Raw genomic sequence first — 18831 nt, forward strand, 5'->3', positions numbered from 1 at the left:
TTTCCTGGCTATCTCATTCGGCTCAACCGTCTTGGCAAGTTTTTCACTTTCCACTGGTGATTCGTACTGAATAGTCTACTTGTATGGAGTCGAGACCCTGAAAGCCATATTGGGAGAGTAGTATTGGCCATCATAAGCCTGAGGTGGTGGCTCATTGTTTGGCCTCATCAAAGGAGGTGGAAGCGGGATTGTATATACCGGTGCACCAGACATGACGAGAGGGGTGTTCCTGACTGGTGCGACTGGAGGTCGCATATTAGAGGTACCAGGGGCAGCATGGAGGCTGTAGTTTGGCACATACCCTGGTGGTAGAATATGATCGCTCACTTCATGGAGCGATGGTTGAGTAGCCCGGGGTATGGTGGAAGTTCTCTCAGAGGGACCCTGGGGTGGAGGCTGACTGGAAACCCATGCTTGATATACATCAGACAGTTGTTGTCTCAATTTTCTTATTTCCTCCGACTCTTGCTCAACTGACTGACCCTGGGGTTTGTCACTGACCAACTCGATTTTATCATTGTTATCCATTACTACCGTTCCTTTTGATCTGGTGAAGTAATGATGTGTTGCTAGTTTCACCACAAACCAGCCACCTTAAGCTTACTATATACAAAACAACAAACATGCTAGGGTTAGGCATTTTATAGATATGAATCATACGTAATATGCCATGCTCCTAACATCATCACCATTTCTAACATGCTTTTGGAAGGCTTCATGTTTCATTCCGGCTTACCAGGTTGCTTCTTATTCATGCTCTTATTTTCTTCTCTCCGTTTGTTTACTTTTTACTCGCACCTCATTTTATCCCTCATCTTAGAATCGTTGAAAAATATTTTGATCGATCCTTTTGGGGGTTGCCTACGTATCATGTTGCCGCATGAATCAGATCATTACGTAGTTCAGGAATATGACCATTTTCAAATTTTTCTAAAAAAAATCCTTCTATTATTTAAATTTATTTATTGTTTTTTTAATACAAGACCCAAAAAAATTACATAAAGACGAACATCTAAACAAGAACACACTTTTTAAGATAAAAAGCAAAACAAAAAGACTTAACACACCAAACGACTCTTACAGACTCAATGGCAGTAAATGAACAATCAAAATGGACGGCCAAGTAAAAGGAGACTCTGATCTCTTCGGGAGAATCAAACGACATCATTGTAGTCAAAGAACTTATTCCTGCTGCTGACCCCCAACATCACGATATAAACTCTCTAGGTCTGCAGATATGTGACGGGCGAAGTTCAATGATACTTCTGCAAACCGCTCAAGCGTCATTCCCTGGCAACTCCTGCATGCTCGGGAGGTGTATGTGGCTACCTCGAGGATCTTTCCCTTAATATGTTCCTGAGCCAAATGCAACTCTTGATTTCGCTGACCACGTGTCTCAGCTAGATCCAGCGCATCATGCTCGCGCTCCATGGCCATATCTCTCTGGCGTCGAATTTCTAGTGACTCTCCCTCCAACCGATTGATCATACTTTGGTAGTGATGTCTTTCTATTTCAAACTCAGCGATCTGGCGCTCCTTGCTTGACTCAACTCCCCCTATCTGATCCCTCAGACCTTGGATTAATGGAGCAAAACCTCTGCGCTCATGATCACGGACCATCTTGAATTAGGCTTCTCTTTCTTCTTGTTGTTGAGCGGTAGTGATCACTTTTTCTGTCTAATTTGAGCTTTGAGTGCTCACCTCTGTTGTTCCCATTGAGCCTTTTCCAGCTCGAAATCAGCATGTTATATGTCCATGGCTTTCTCCAGAATGCCCTTATCTTCTTGTAAATGTCAATACGAGATTGGTACTCTTGTGCCACTTCCCTTCCGGTTTCTCTAACTCTGGCCTTGATCTCTTCCTCCCAATCAAATGCATTCGGTATGGCTTTTTCTGGCCTTTGCTCTGGGATAGCCTGGTTGTGAAACCACTCAAGGTATGTGAGGCTTACCTCTCCACGTTCACGATCAGCTACCATCTCGTCCAAGTCGTAAAATCGACCACTGAACCAAAAATTTTGTGCATATGACTCCCTTGGAAGTTCCTCTCCCTTGAATTCCCACACAAACAGACGCATGTCTTCAATCGGGGCCTCATTTGCTCTCTCCCTAGCTGGCGCATGACACGTAGGGGTGCGTAGGGTTGGAAACCTCTTAAACCTATGAGTATAAAAATGGGCGATACATTGACATATGCATGACCCTAGAAGAAGGGAACCAATAATAGTTCCAAGTAATTCTATCAGCACTCAATGAACCAAGTAATGCCCGCCAGGCCCTCACCCCCTCTGGAAGATTACAACCCGCGGCCCTGTCCGGGTGACATCCAATGTAATTCAGCCAATTATCATTGAAATTTACTACTATTGGATGATGATAAATGTGCTTTATGAACCACATTTACAGCAGAATGTTGCATCCCTCGAAGTAATCTTTAACCTCTTGGCAACGGTCAAAGCTCGGAAAATATCTCCCAAAATCATGGGAAGAATGGTATGATCCTTGCTACTTTGCAAATACGAGACTACCGCAGCCAATCGAATTCTGATGTGCCCACCACACTCTGGAAAGACCATGGTCCCCAAAAATGATATCATGAATGCAAAGATTCTCAACTCCCTCTAAGCGTCGTAACTCAAATGGTTGATGAATTCTGTCTCCAAATCTGTCATAGTAATATTCCAACGGAACCCAACCTTCCTCCAAACAACCAATTGGAATTCGACGGAGGCATACCTTTTTCAAAAAGGCCTAACTCTCCAAAACTAGTCAATAATTATGCAAACCCATTAATATATACTCAAATACTCATTATAATCCTATTTACAACAATTTCCAACTTCGCTTGAAAAGTCGATAAATCACCCTCAGGCCCACATGCCCGGATTCCAAAGAAATTTCGAAGATAAACTTTTCCCATGACATCACGGACTCAAATATATAATTTATTCTCAATTCCATGTCCAAAATTCGTGGTCAAAATCCAAATATACAAGATTCTAGGTTTTTCCACCAAAGCCCCAATTTCTACTAATTCCCTATTCAAATCCATATAAACTCATGTATTTAACTCAAAATTGTGAAGAAAGCACTTACCCCATTATGATTGATGAAGATGGCACTCCAATGTGCTCCAAAATCGGCTCCCATGGGTGAAATGAAATGAGATAGAGCCAAACCCTCATTTTAAAGAAGACACTGCCCAGCCCCGACTTCCGCACCTGCGGTCACTTGACCGCTTCTGCAGTTGCACTGGTGCAGCCCAACTACCGCTTCTGTGGTCTTCCACCAGACCCATCAACTTCGCATCTGCGGCCACCATCCGCTTATGCGCCTCCACTTCTGCGGCTCCACGCGTGCAGGTGTGGTCCCGCTTCTACGGGTCTCGACCACATCTGCGATCCACGCCTCCCCCAGAAAAATCCGCTTCTGCGAGTCCTTTCTCGCACCTGCAGGCTCGCACTTGCGGCCCTCTTCATGCAGGTGCGATTACACCAGATGCCCAGCTGCTTCAGCCCTTCCTCAAATTCCATTTTCGATGTGTTAACCACCCAGAATTCACCCGAGGCCCCCGGAACCCCGTTCAATCAAACCAACCAGTTTCGAAACATAATACGGACCTGCTCGAGGCCTCAAATCACATCAAACAATGCTAATACCGCGAATCATACTCCAATTCAAGCTTTATGAACTTTAGAACTTCAAACTTCCTCATTCAATGTCGAATCCTATCAAATCAAGCCCGATTGCCCTCAAATTTTGTACACAAGTCACATTTGACATTACGGACCTACTCCAACTTCCAGAATCAGATTCCGACTCCTATATCAAAAAGTCCACTTCCGGTCAAACTTCTCAAAAACCTTCAAATTTCTACCTTTCCCCAAATGACTCCAAAATGATCTACGGACCTTCAAATCCACTTCGAGACGCGCTCCCAATACCGGAATTACCATACAGAGCTATTCTCAGACTCGGAATTCCAAACGGACATCGATAAGATTGAAATGCACTTCAACCCAAATTTATGGTATTTTTCCAAAATGCTAACTTCCACAATAGGTGCCGAAACGCTCCCGGGGCATCCAAAACCCGATCCGAACATACGCCCAAGTCTGAAATCATCATACGAACCTGCTGGAACCTACAAATCCCGATTCCGTGGTCGTTTACTCTAAAATACAATCTTAGTCAATTCTTCCAACTTAAAGCTTTCGAAATGAGAATTTTCTTTCCAATTCAACTCCGAATTTCCCGAAATTTAATCCCGACCACACGTACAAGTCATAATACCTGAAGTGAAGCTGCTCATGGCCTCAAACCGCCGAACAACGTGCTAGAGCTCAAAACGACCAGTCGGGTCATTACATTCTCTCCCACTTAAACATATGTTCATCCTCGAACGTGCTAAGAACTGCGCTGGAGTTGTCCGAAATCATTGTTTAGCACCTCGTGCACCTACCCATGCCACCACAACTCAGTTGAGCACACTGGCTCGAGTAAATCTGAAGATTCCCCTTTTGTTTAATCAAATTAGCTTTAGAGCCAAATTCCAACATCCAGAATCTTCTGTCAGGCTTGTTTCCAACATACAATCACTGTATCAATCACCACACGATGTACCAAACCATGACTACATACCTTTGCTGAATTCACACCATGCACCGCATAATTCACATGACCATAATAACATCCTCTGATAACAATAACCAAAATTCCACGAACTTGATGTCCACAACACACCTCATGCCACATACATGTCATGCTCCAACTCTTGTAATGCTGCCGCAGCGGAAAAGATGCTTAGAAATTTACAACCAACTGCCGAGTCAACCATTCATTGAGTTTCTCCCCTTGACAAGAACCATTATCTCATTCTGGACTGAATACCTATATTTACTCTTTAACTATGCTCATACCGATCTGATCACACTAACCCCAGGTCCAATAATCCCGTCTCTCCCAGTATAAGCTACCCAGGAAATAAGTCACCTCAGACTGCCAAAAATCTCATATGATGCCACAATGTGCCGACAAACTACAAACTTGAATATGACGCATAAGGAAAACGAACTCTGGAAAGAATAACTCAACCCACGTAACTAATTAAACAACCAAAAACGTTCCTCAGAAAATGAGAAACAAAATACGCAAGAATAGATATAGGGAACTGTACTCAACATCACACTGTTGCGGCGTGCAACCCGATCCAAACAACATGTCCGTGGCGGCATGCCACCTGATTCACACATAATAACCTGTAAGGAATTAGTTACCGAGCTAAAATGCTCATACATGTGAAATACCCGAATAAAGGCCACAAACACGCCAAGTGCATAATACCATCCCTGGGGAGACAGATAGCGCCATATGCTACAAAATGCAAGCACAACTAAGGTGCGATATATGATCTAACTCTCGAGAGCCATCCTGCTCACATAACACCATCGTTACTTGGAACCTCAACATATATGAAATCATCAAGCTGTTTCACAACTCACATGTCACAATATAGTATTACACGAAATGGTCAGCGGCGAAATAACATCCAACGTCCGAATACTCCTCCACAAGGAGCGCTATGCTGAAATGAACATATCTGGCCCGATATAGAGCCCACATTCATATCTAGATCCATCCACGGACCTCAAGCCGATTCTGACCGTACCGCACTGGGCTAATAACCTTTCAAGGATCCAGGGTAAACCTTTTTCCCATGACACAGAAGAATAGCCCCCAAATCCAGAACAAACATTCTCAGTTCACAACCAATTGAACCGAGCACCCTTCAGGCATAAATTCTCACATCAACGATAGTACCACAACCTCCATACTTGGTTTCCATCTTTAATCATTTAAGTGACAACCTATCACACTTATACAATCTTTCCGTAGGACACGCTCCCCCGATCTTCCGCACTAGATAACGAGTCTGCACATTCATACTACTGGCCACACCAACGCTGTAAAGCAATTCAAGAATCCGCATTCAGTATGCAAAGCCTCTTCACACCAGATACCGATCTCAGGTGACGCCAAAAATAATGCCAGTTGACTCTAATCATCTGAGTCTTTTCTAGCTCATCCGAGTTCGTGACATTCTTGTCAACACCAAACCGCAACCTTGATCCTCAACTTCCAAATCCCATGCTACTCACTGCACTTATTCATGCCAATGCGCAAGAGCATAAGATTTTCATCATAACTCCGGAACCACTAATAGGGTAAACACTTCATCATATAGAAATATTTTACTTAGCTCATTTCAAGAGAACCATTGCAGCACGCAGCCAAATTCCCATAACCACAGATTATACAAATCTCGAGTAGTGGTTTAAACCACCATAATCCTTCCGGGATACGTCTACACATAACATGTTATAATACTTGAATGCTTCCAAATAAGATCAATTACAGCGACCGTCAAGCCTCTCACACACCGCCACAATTCACACGTATAACTTAACACGCTGAGGGAACTGATCACTACACCATCATGCCAATTCAATCGTTATTAACTGATACACTCATTCTGATACTTCCTCTATGAGTCTGAAGTTATTTTCTTCCATTCCTCCAATGCTACACCGCATACTGAAGATAACATAGAACACTCCAAGTCCCTTTTCATAATCCGCTGCAAAAGCTCGATACTCAACCATACTATGGACTTGAAATCTTTAGGCACCACACTTTACCCTTTGAATCCACTAGGACCGTGGCTGAGAGTCGCCCACTCTGACTTGGTCCCAAATATAATCGACTCCAAGGCTCTGCTATCACCTAAACACTCTCTCAAAGAAGCACCCGACTAGATCACTTTCATTGCAGATCACCTCTACATGAAGCATAAATCCTGAGTCTTCCCAAAGCCTGAACATAAATTGATAAGGTCAATTATAGCAAACATTCTTCAAATCCTTTGCTCAAATCACCACTGATGTTCTCTTTACTTAGACGTAATAACCCACCAATACACCGATAACCTGGAACCTCACAAATAGATAACCATGCAATCCAATCGTAGGTAGTGGGCCTCTCCCACTTAGCTCGAAGCCACCACTGCATAACTTTGAAATCCACCAAGGTTCATCCTTCCTCTCTGACATGACCCCACACTATCGACCCACCAAATTCCTCGAAATCTTCGAACGATGTTGCACCGAGCACAATTACTACGAAACCAATAAACCATCCCGGGTCCGTGCCCATTTACTAGTTGTACAAGACCGTTCACTCCCCATTTGACATCTACTAAAAGGTGTGACAGTACCTTCAATTCCAAAGTCATGTTGTATCCTTCTTCATATCAAGCAACTCCTTTCTGTTGTATCCAATCTCCTACCGTATAATAGCCAATATTTCAAAATAAGTCCGTAGACCTAGTCACTGCCTACCATGAATCCCAAATCACTATAAACTTTTCTCAAGGAGTGTATTCATCCAACCACCGAACCCATATGCTACCATGCCACTTTCCCATTTTGGTCAAACCCTCTCTTTTAAGCAACAACTCGACTTCTGCTTTTTACACCTGGCCTTCTAGAAATTTAACCACCGCATGACACTTCCCACATGTCCTTTCTCATCCTTCGCTGCCCAATTGTTGCATTAAATCAAAATCTATCTCTGTAGAACTTGAACCAATAGATTGCTACTAACTTTAACCCTTTCCAAGAATCATCTTTCTCGAACCATCAATACTAGGAACGCTGATTAGATCCTGAACCACCGCACATCGCGATCTCTGATAGCTGCTTCTCCAACACTATTTTTACGCTACTCTGCCCAAAGGCGAATTGAAGGAAACCATAACACCAACAAACTTAACGTATTAAAAAAGGACACAACATCACATATGAAAATTCCACCACGCTCGAAAGTACCAAGTCCCGTTACTCCATCAACAAAAACCTGAACAATTATAGTCCGATTGCCTTTCCTCCGCCGGAAATAAAATACCGAATCTCTGAATCATGCACTGAGTAAACCTCTTTTCAAGTCATTCACTGCCCTGACACATAGGCAAGCATCCCACCATCACATCAATGTTGTGCGATAACAACTCATGAGCATCATAGAAACTTGTGCATAGCCTCAAATCTCCCAGAAGTACAACTACTGAGCTGAAATGACAGAATATCCTTCCGCAAGGCGACGACGATAGCCTAATCAACTATGCAGGGAGTAACATCCTACGTCGCATCTGTAGTACCATTACAATTCCTCAATTCTCTATTTATAACAAGTGCTTCACGTCGCATAAGATTGAATAGGAAAGAAACAAAGGCATAAGCCTCAAGGAATCAAATCGCATGATAAGGAATCAAGAAGGGAAGTGCTCCAACAGCCCTGTAGACTCTCGAAGATAAGTACAAACGTCTCTGTACCGATCCGCAAGACTCTACTAGACTTGCTTATGACTCGTGAGACCTAAGTGAACCTAGTGCTCTAATACCATGTTGTCACGACCCAAAATCCATTAAAGGTCATGATGGCGCCGGACACCGCTGTCAGGCAAGCCAACAATAACTAGTTAATCTGGTTCTCTTTTTTAATATCTTTGAAATCATAGTTTTCCTTCAATTAAATAATAGAAGATGGGAATTTCAGAGTAAATAATAATATTTTCACAATCCCAATACTTAATAACCCATAATCATCCCAAAACCCCACGTCACAAGTGCATGAGAATCAACTAGGAAAATAAAATAAAATACAGCATCTGTCCGGAATACAAATTTGGACAGGAAAAGAAAATACAAATACTCTGAAGAAGACTCTGTTGGCTGCGGATCGTAGCATAAGATGCAGCTCGCCTAAGTCCCTGCATCAACCAGGCAGATGCGCCCACATGACCACTAAGTATATAAGTACCTGTACAACAAAATATACAGCAAGTGTAATATGAGTACGAAAATAACATGTACCCAGTAAGTATCAAATCTAACCTCGAAGAAGTAGTGACGAGGGGTCGACTTCGACACTTACTAGTGGTCCAATAATAGCAGGTACAGTAAAGAAGTGAATGAACATGATACAGAGTAAATATATGAAACAAACAAGTATAAAATACGTGGTACAATTTCCCTCTTTACAATTTACTCAAGCTCTCAACTAGCAAGTTCCCTCCGTAACCGGAGCATATATATATATAGATATAGTGGATTTCATCAAAGAGGTTATCATAATTCAAATCAGGGAAAAACAACCCTCAGATACACTGGCTTCTTGCCAAATGTTACGCACGATTCCATGAGGATAATATATATAGAGGAAATGTCGAGGCGTACGGCCCGATCCAACATAAAAGTAAACTGTGCACTGCCGAGGGTTGAACGACATGAACCATAGATGCATCTATTAACCTGTCGAGGCAAATTGCCTGCTCCGATGAGAGTGTGGTACATAAATCCTACCGAGGCAAACGGCCTGATCCCATAAGAGTAGTAGAAGGAAATACCCCGCTCGCGAATCATATGTGCGACGCGGTCAAATATAAATTTAAGGAATTTTTCCCCACTCGCGAATCATACTTGCGACGCGGTTACACATAGATTTCTTAAGTTATTATGGTATTCCTCAATTCTTTTAAAAAATACAAAGTTCAAATAAACATAAATTCAACAACAATAGCAACACGACATGATGTAAGCCTAAAACTACCCGGACATAGGCATAGTTAGTAGCTACGTATGGACTCTCATCACCTCGTGCGTACGTAGCCCCCACAAATAGAAGCGCATAATATTTTAGTTCACCTATGGGGTTAATTCCCTCTTACAAGGTTAGAAAGGAGACTTACCTCACTCCGAAGTTCCTTAACCGGCTCCCAAGCCCTTCCGACGACTCAAACCGGTGCCTAACTCTCCAAAACTAGTCAATAATTATGCAAACCCATTAATATATACTCAAATACTCATTATAATCCTATTGACAGTAATTCTCAACTCCGCTTGAAATGTCGATAAAATCATCCTTGGGCCCACGTGCCCGGATTCCAAAATATTTCAAAGATAAACTTTGCCCATGACATCACGGACTCAAATATATAATTTATTCTCAATTCCATGTCCAAAATTCGTGGTCAAAATTCAAATATACAAGATTCTAGGTTTTTCCACTAAAGCCCCAATTTCTACTAATTCTCATGTTCAAATCCATATAAACTCATGTATTTAACTCAAAATTGTGAAGAAAGCACTTACCCCATTATGATTGATGAAGATGGCACTCCAATGTGCTCCAAAATCGGCTCCCATGGGCGAAATGAAATGGGATAGAGCCAAACCCTCATTTTAAAAAAGACACTGCCCAACCCCGACTTCCACACCTGCGGTCACTTGACCTCTTCTGCGGTTCAGCAGGTGCGGCCCAACTACCGCTTCTGCGGTCTTCCACTAGACCCCTCAACTCTACATCTGCGGCCACCATCCGCTTATGTGCCTCCGCTTCTGCGGCTCCACGCGCACAGGTGCAGTCCCGCTTCTGTGGATCTCGACCGCATCTGCGATCCATGCCTCCCCCAGCAAAATCCACTTCTGTGACTCCTTTTCCGCACCTGCGGCCCTCTTCACGCAGGTGCGATTACACCAGATGCCCAGCTGTTTTGGCCCTTCCTCAAATTCCATTTTCGATCCGTTAACCACCCGGAATCCACCCGAGGTCCCTGGAACCCCGTCCAATCACACCAAAAAGTTCCAAAACATAATGCGGACCTGCTCGAGGCCACAAATCTCATTAACCAACGCTAATACCACGAATCACACTCCAATTCAAGCTTTATGAACCTTAGAACTTCAAACTTTCTCATTCGATGCCGAAACCTATCAAATCACGCCCGATTTCCCTCAAATTTTGCACACAAGTCACATTTGACATTACGGACCTACTCCAACTTCCGGAATCGAATTCCGACCCCGATATCAAAAAGTTCACTTCCGGTCAAACGTCTCAAAAACATTCAAATTTCTAACTTTCGCCAAATGACTCCAAAATGACCTACGAACCTCCAAATACACTTCCGGACGTGCTCCCAATATCGGAATCACCATAAGGAGCTATTCTCAGACTCGGAATTTCAAATGGACATCGATAACATTGAAATGCACTTCAACCCAACATTATGGAATTCTTCCAAAATGCTAACTTCCACAATAGGTGCCGAAATGCTCCCGGGGCATCCAAAACCCGATCCGAATATATGCTCAAGTTTGAATCATCATACGAACCTTCTGGAACCTTCAAATCCCAATTCTGAGGCCGTTTACTCTAAAATCCAATCTTAGTCAATTCTTCCAACTTAAATCTTTCGAAATGAGAATTTTCTTTCCAATTCAACTCCGAACTTTCCGAAATTCAATCCCGACCACGCGTACAAGTCAAAATACCTGAAGTGAAGGTGTTCATGGCCTCAAACTACCGAACGACGCACTAGAGCTCAAAATGACTTATCGGGTCGTTACATCAAACCCGCGTAGTTCGGTAAAAACCGACTACGTTCTCTTTTGACTTTTATGAAAATTAATCTTTACACCTCATGCTAGACTACCCAAAACAATTTTAGTAAAAAAAAATTAATTTTTTTTAATTTCGCTCAACTAATTTTCTAAAACCGGTCAACAATGCAAGCAAACCTTTCAAATGATGTAGCAAGTAGCATATAAGTGAACATGATGGTCTCAAAGAGGATACATGTCTTATACGGACCCGGTCCCTATGCCGAGTTTCGCTAAGTCAAATGCATAGGATGCAAATAAAGCGAACCTACTAGAGATATCAGGCATGATGTTTGTTCTTCTAGGTTTAAATCCTATTAGAGAAGGTATCTAGACTGGCTTACTCGAGCGGACAACTCAAGCCGATGAGGGTCAGCGTACCGGTAGCATTGCTTTCCGACTTAACTAGTGGTGCTCCCCGCCTAAAACATGTGTGACTAAAATCCTTCACCAGGTGACAAGCACCTCGGCTACCTCAAAGAAAGCGGGCTATGTCAAGCAAATACCCAATTTTTAATTTCAAGAAGACTCAGAGGGGTGCGTGAGAAGACAGTTTATATGTACAACTCAACAATATCAAAGCAGTAAAAAGCAGAAAAATAGCACATCAGACCCAAATAAATTATAGTATATACAAAATTAATAAAGCCAAATAAAAGTCAACATGTACAAGCTCGAATTCTGGTTGTCCCTAGTAGAGTCGCCAGAGTTGTCACACCCCTTTTTCTACTCCCAAAAATTTATGTTTTATGGATTGTTATGGGTAAAAGAATTTTTACAATTAAAGTGACGTTTTTAGAATAGGGATTATTTTATTTTTGAGAGTCGCCACTTTAAATTGATTTTTCGGTATTCCAAGTCACCTTTTATTTGAATCCCTAGTCAAAGAAAGGTTTGACTCTATTCTTATCGGTCCGCAAAAATAAAATTCGGGTAAGGAATTCTGTTGACTGGGGAGAAAGTATAAGGCATTCCCCGAGTCCCGTGGTTCTAGCACGGTCGCTTTATTGACTTAAAACTTTGCTTGAATTAATTTTGGACAAACTGTGCTTTATATGATTTTCATGTTTTACCTATCCGCTTTTATTTCTTGATTATTAGATTTATAAAAAAAATAATTTGTATAATATTATATTGTCATAATCACGCTATGCAAGCGAATGCGTGATCGAATAACAAAATTAATTAACTTATCATAATTGCGCCTCGCAAGCGAATCCGAAATCATGACAATCAACTATTTGTATTACTTTTGAGAAATTACTACATTTGATAAAATTAATTCTTGAAAATTATTAAAAGTCAACTATCGCGCTACGCAAGCGAATCCGCGATTTTAGCAAAAAGATTAATTAAATTAAAAATTAACTAAAATTGATGGGTATGGTATGAGGTTATTGAATTAATTTATTGAATATTAAACATCACGCTATGCAAACGATTCCATGAAGTTAAGGCGCGCTTGCTAATTGCCAAGCATTTAAATTATTTTAAAAATAATAATAGTTAAGTTATTTATTTAAACAATAATTAAAAAGAACTAATTTTATTAAAATGATTTGACTAAACTAAAATGTAAGAACTAATTGGAATTATTTTAAGAGAATGCACTAGCATATTTTATTTGCTTTGTCGGCATTAGGTTTGCCAAAATTATTCTTAATTTGGCCCAAAGTGTAGTGGAGCTTGCATGACAAAAGAAAAATCTACTTACATCTAGTTGTTATTAATCCATGACTATTGAGTATTAAAAAAAAAAAGATTTGCTACTAACCGTAGTTAACTTGATTTTCTGTTACCTTAATGACAAGAAAACAACCCTATTAACGTTGCCAATGATATAGGGAACAAATGCACATGGAAACATGATTAACTTGAAAACTTAGTCCATGTTACCAAGACTATCATGAAAAAGTCAAGTAAGAACAACACTATGTAATACTTTCCGAAAGAATGATCTTTAAATTAATAGAACAGTTTCCTAGCAAATGTGAACTTAACAAGTAATAGAATATCATTTTTAAGCTGCACTAAAATCAGAATCGGATTTAGCTAAAAAATTAAAAATAGAGCTTACCCATGAATTCTAAATCTCATACGTCACATGTAAAAATAAGGACCCAATTGCATACAGAAAATTAATCTACTTCATTACCAACTTCAGTGCCGGCCCAAGGGTAAGGCCGCTAAAGCAGCTGCTTTGGGCCTCATAATTTTTGGGGTCCCAAAATTTTCTAATAGGTTATATATTAATTTAATTTTAGAAGAATATTTATTCCCTCCGTTTCAATTTATGTGAACCTATTTGACTGGGCATGAAATTTAAGAAAAAATGAAGACTTTTGAAATTTCTGGTCCTAAACAAATCAAAAAGGGCCCAGAGTATTTGTGTGGTTATAAAAACTTCCCATTAAGGGTAAAATTGTATGTTTAAGCAAAATTATTTTCAAATTTAGAAATGAGTCATTCTTTTTGGAACGAACCAAAAAGGAAATAGGTTCACATAAACTGAAACAGAGCGAGTAGTATTTTGAATGAGAAAGTATAATTTTTCATAGTAAAAAAGTAGGATTAAATTGTTGATCATAAATTGAGAAAAAATATCTTTTTGGGAATCACTCTCTACACCATAAATTGAGAAATGATTCGATTATTAATTCATAACTCAAAAAAGGTTAAAACCTTAATACAGTCCCACAGCGTGTATATCTCAAGAGAAATTAAATGAATTAGATAAAATTATTAATAACTTTGAACATGAAATAACATGAATTAGTGTGCAAGCCTCGGGTTAGGAGGCACGTTATTTCCAATGATGAAGCTACCCCTCCTCCAAGTTCAATCCCTTCGAGACTTTTAGATGAGCCCGAAAGTGCTACATTAGTGATTTTCGATGAAGAGATGAATATTCCTCCCTGTGATTCTCTTGATCAGTTGTTTACCCGTGGTTTTGATAATGAAGCCTTTGGTCTCGTTTCTGAAGAGTTGCCTCTAGCCTCTCTTCCAGTGTCATTCCTCGTTCGTTCTCATGATCCCCTACCTGAAGTTGCTTCTACTACTCCCCCCGTGACTGCTTCCACCTTCTCTACTATTCCAGTTGCTACTACTTCTCATGCAGAAGTTGGGGCTTCTAATAGCAATAAAGCGATGAAAAAGATTATCATTGAGGCTCCTGAGAGTGGGAACTTGCTGAAAACATCTGGTCAAGCTGATGTATGGTTAAAACCTTTGCTTGGTCCAGTAGAGAAGGCAAAATTGGAGAGTCACGACTCATTGACTTGGATGAATGATATTATTCATTCATCTCTGAAGGTTCGAGTTTTAACTTTACTTATTTTCTTTTCCTTGTTGTTGTTTTCTTTTATTTAACCACAACTCCCTTCCTTTCTTTTGTAGATCAATTTGATAGGCACAGAGCTTATGAAAAGGATTGTTCATACCGAGCAACAAGTCATTGATTACCGTACCGAAGCTGACAACTGGAAGGATCAATTTGAGGGTCTTCAACTGGAGAAGGAAGTTTTGGCTGAAGAGAATAATGCATTGGAGCAACAAACGAAGATGGTTGCGGCTGAGTTAGCAATTGAAAAGGCATCTTTAAGTCAAGTTGGCAAAGACAAGGATATCCTTGAGTCTTCATTCACTTAGCAGCTTTCAGAAGCCACTGAAGAGATAAGGGGTCTGAAGGAACTTCTTAACCAGAAAGAGACTTATGCCGGAGAGTTAGTTCAATCTTTTACACAAACTCAAGAAGATCTCCGTGCCTCTTCTGATAAGATCAAGTTCTTGCACAGTTCTCTTGCCCTTTTGAAGACTGCCTTCAATGCTTCCAAAGTTGAGAAAGAAGAGCCGAAGGCTGAGATTGATCAGTGGGAGAAAGATTATAAAGCTCTTGAATATAAGCTGACACTAGATGTGAGTTGGGATTTTTTGAATACCCGCCTCGAAACTTTGATGGAGGCTAGCCAGAAAGGCTTCAACCTGAATGCTGAGATTGCCAAAGCTAAAGAAACGATAGACACGAATTTTACCCCTATCTTGTTTTGGGGTTTGATAACAAACAAGTACCTTAGTTTTGGCCAAGTTTAATATATAAATCTTTGCTTATTTTGATGTTGAGTTTTTGTTTTACTCTTTGGCTTTTAAACCTGTATTTAAAATGCTTTAATATTTCATGATTTTGATAGACACGAATTTTTATAAAAGAGGGCCCTTTTATAAATGACACTAATGAAGAAGACGTCTCAACTTCATATTGGTGTAAATATATGAAAGTAGTAGAAAAAGGAATACTTTGAGGAAGTTTCATGAATAATTTGAACTTTCAAATTTTATATAACACTTTTCATGTATACAAATAACTTTTTGTACAACATCTACAATTCTTTCATAACTGTTTTCTTTGTAACAGGTTTCAAAATTTCGGGTCTATTTAGTAACCCGCGACTAATTATTGCCCTTAACTTATAAACTTGTAGGAACTTGAAATGTATCTTATGTCCATCTTGTATCTTTCCCGCGAGTTTATACCTTATCAAGGCTACTTCAAAGGTTTTTGACTCGGGCTTGTTTTTTGGCTCTTGATTAGCTCTTGACTTTTGACTTTTGGGCTGATCTAGGTTTGAATTCTGACTTTAGTCTTCTTTGCCTTTATATATACAGTCCCCCAAGTGTTAGAGCTTTGAAGTATGAAATCTCGAGCACTTGATTGTTCCTTCCAATTGGTCCATTTCCTGAAAAGGAAAATACATATGGGACTCGGAGGTATACATTTAGATGATAACTGCTTAACCCTTTTTATTTCCATCAGAAAGGTTGTAACCTAGATCGGGAATAATTCTGTATTCTGCGTGTCTTTCGGGTCTATTGCCATCATTTGGTATGGGCTAGCTTTTTGCCTATCATCCTAAATTATTAGTATAATTTAAAAGAACAAAATAAAATCACAGTTGAGTGATACCAGACCGTGGGTACTTCATTTGCCTAGAAGTAATACTTCTTTAAATAAACAACAATCTAATTCGACGGTAGTACCTTGCCTTCCATGGTTTCTAACTCATAAGCCCTTTTTCCAGCGATGCTTCGAATCTTGTAAGGACCTTTCCAATTTGGACTCAACTTCCCTGCACCAGTTTCTTTTGTTGTTTGAAAAACCTTTTTGAGAACGAAGTCCCCAATCTTGAAGTATCTGAGATGAGCTTTCCTGTTGTAGTATCGCTCAATAATTTACTTCTGAGCTTCCACTCTTATTAGAGCCGCTTCTCTATTTTCCTCGAGTAAATCTAAATTCGTTCTCATCTCTTCACCATTTGATTCATCAGTTGCTTGTGTAAATATCGTACTTGGCTCACCTATTTCAACTGGAATTAAGGGTTCAGCACCATAAACAAGTGAAAATGAAGTCTCTCCCATGTCCGTCTTTGATGTCGTTCGATAAGCCCATAATACTCTTGGTAGCACCTCAGGCCACCTGCCTTTTGATTCCACTAATCTATTCTTCAAATTATTAATAATAACCTTATTTGTTGATTCGGCTTGTCCATTGTCCACGTGGTGATAAGGTGAGGAAGTTATTCATTTTATCTGCCAACTCTGAAACAATTCTGTGACTTTCGTGCCTATGAACTGTGGGCCATTGTCACATACGATTTCTCTTGGCACTCCAAATCGGCATATAATGTTTCGCCAAATAAAGTCCATGACTTCCTTCTTTCGTACCTGTTTGAAAGCTCCTACCTCTACCTATTTGGAAAAATAATCTGTTAATACTAACAAAAATCGTACCTTTCCTTTAGCTTGTAGAAATGGTCCCACGATATCCATACCCCACTTCATGAATGGCCATGGGTAAATAACCGTATGAAATAGCTCTGTTGGGCGATGCATGATATTTCCATATCATTGGCATTTATCACACTTTGCCACAAAACTTTCTGCATCTTCTTACATTTTCGGCCATTAGTATCCTGCTCTAATTAAAGTCTTTACCAAGGATCTTCCTCCTGCATGATTTCCACAATGTGGCTCGTGTACTTTTCTCATCACATATTCTGTCTGAGCAGGTCCGAGGCATCTTGCTAAAGGTCCTCCGAATATTTTTCGATATAAATTTCCTCAAATTAAGTAGTAACGGGCAGCTTTTTGTCGAAGTAACTGAGACTCTTTCTTGTCTTCAGGTAAAGTTCCATACTGTAGAAAATTAACAAATTCATTTCTCCAGTCCCAAGTTAAATTATTGAAATTTACCTCATTTTTATCTTGGTCGAGTGCTGAATGAATCAAATGTATTACGGTAGCATTTTCTGCATTTATTTTTTCCGCAACTGATGCGAGATTCACTAGTGCATCTACTTTCGCATTCTCTTCCCTGGGTATTTGTACAATTTTCCATGTCTGAATTTGTCTTATCAATTCTCGTGCCTTTTCCAAATATTGCTGCATTCGTGCCTCTCTAGCTATATAAGTCCCCTGCATCTGGTTAACTACCAGCTGAGAATCACTTTTAATTATGATTTGCTCTATAGCCAATTCTCATGCCAGTTCCAAACCTGCAATCACAACCTCGTACTCTGCTTCATTATTAGTAATGGGATAGTATTTTATTGCTTGTCTTATACTTTCTCCCGAATGTGGGATTAAAATAATACTCAAACCTACTCATTTAACATTCAAGGAGCCATCAGTAAATAGAGTCCATGTACCTGGATTAGATCCGGTGAATACCTGTAGTTCCTTTTCTGTTTCAAGAACTATTTCTGTGCTAAAATCCGCTATAAAATTTGCTAAAATTTGTGATTTTATTGCAGTTCTAGGTTGGTACATAATATCATATTCACTAAGTTCTATAGCTCATTTAGCTAATCTTCCTGACAATTCTTGTTTATGTAGTATATTCCTTAGAGGGTAAGCAGTTATTACAGAGATAGGATGACATTGAAAATAAGGTCTCAACTTTCTAGATGCCATAACTAATGCTAAAGAAAGTTTTTGTAAGTGAGGATATCGAGTCTCAGCATCTAACAAAGATTTACTAACATAATAAATTGGAGATTGTTTACCTTTATCTTCTCGTACTAAAACCGCACTTACTGCAATTTCTCATACTGCGAGATAGAAGAGTAGCCTCTCTCCATCCTTTGATTTAGCTAGTAGGGTGAATTTGACATATATGCTTTTAAATTTTTAAGGGCTTGTTGACATTCATCAATCCACTCAAACTGATTTTGCTTTTTCAATACTGAAAAGAATTTAAAACTTTTCTCCGAAGATTTGAAAATAAATCTTCCCAAAGCTGTTATTCTCCCTGTCAGCCTTTGTACCTCTTTTTTGCTCGT

The 18831-nt window shown here is 40.0% G+C and overlaps 1 protein-coding gene across 1 annotated transcript; it reads right to left on the reverse strand.

Annotated features, from left to right (window-relative positions):
* Window positions 1–16513: 16513 nt before the first annotated feature.
* Window positions 16514–16909, reverse strand: LOC138897846 (uncharacterized). Its single transcript, XM_070183865.1, has 2 exons — window positions 16728–16909; window positions 16514–16685 (listed from the first exon to the last, which is right to left on the reverse strand). The coding sequence occupies exons 1-2, from the start codon at window positions 16907–16909 to the stop codon at window positions 16514–16516; spliced, it is 354 nt and encodes a 117-aa protein (XP_070039966.1).
* Between the last annotated feature and the right edge of the window lie 1922 nt (window positions 16910–18831).

The sequence above is a fragment of the Nicotiana tomentosiformis genome, chromosome 8 (assembly GCF_000390325.3).
Source record: "Nicotiana tomentosiformis chromosome 8, ASM39032v3, whole genome shotgun sequence".
Classification (NCBI taxonomy): Eukaryota; Viridiplantae; Streptophyta; class Magnoliopsida; order Solanales; family Solanaceae; genus Nicotiana; species Nicotiana tomentosiformis.

What these genes read in the sequence shown, in the direction of transcription:
- LOC138897846 (XM_070183865.1), bottom strand. Translation starts at nt 16,909, where the DNA reads ATGGGAGAGACTTCATTTTCACTTGTTTATGGTGCTGAACCCTTAATT. An exon ending in ATAAGAGTGGAAGCTCAGAA is followed by an intron (nt 16,686 to 16,727) that starts GTAAATTATTGA and finishes AGCTCATCTCAG; the next exon opens with ATACTTCAAGATTGGGGACT.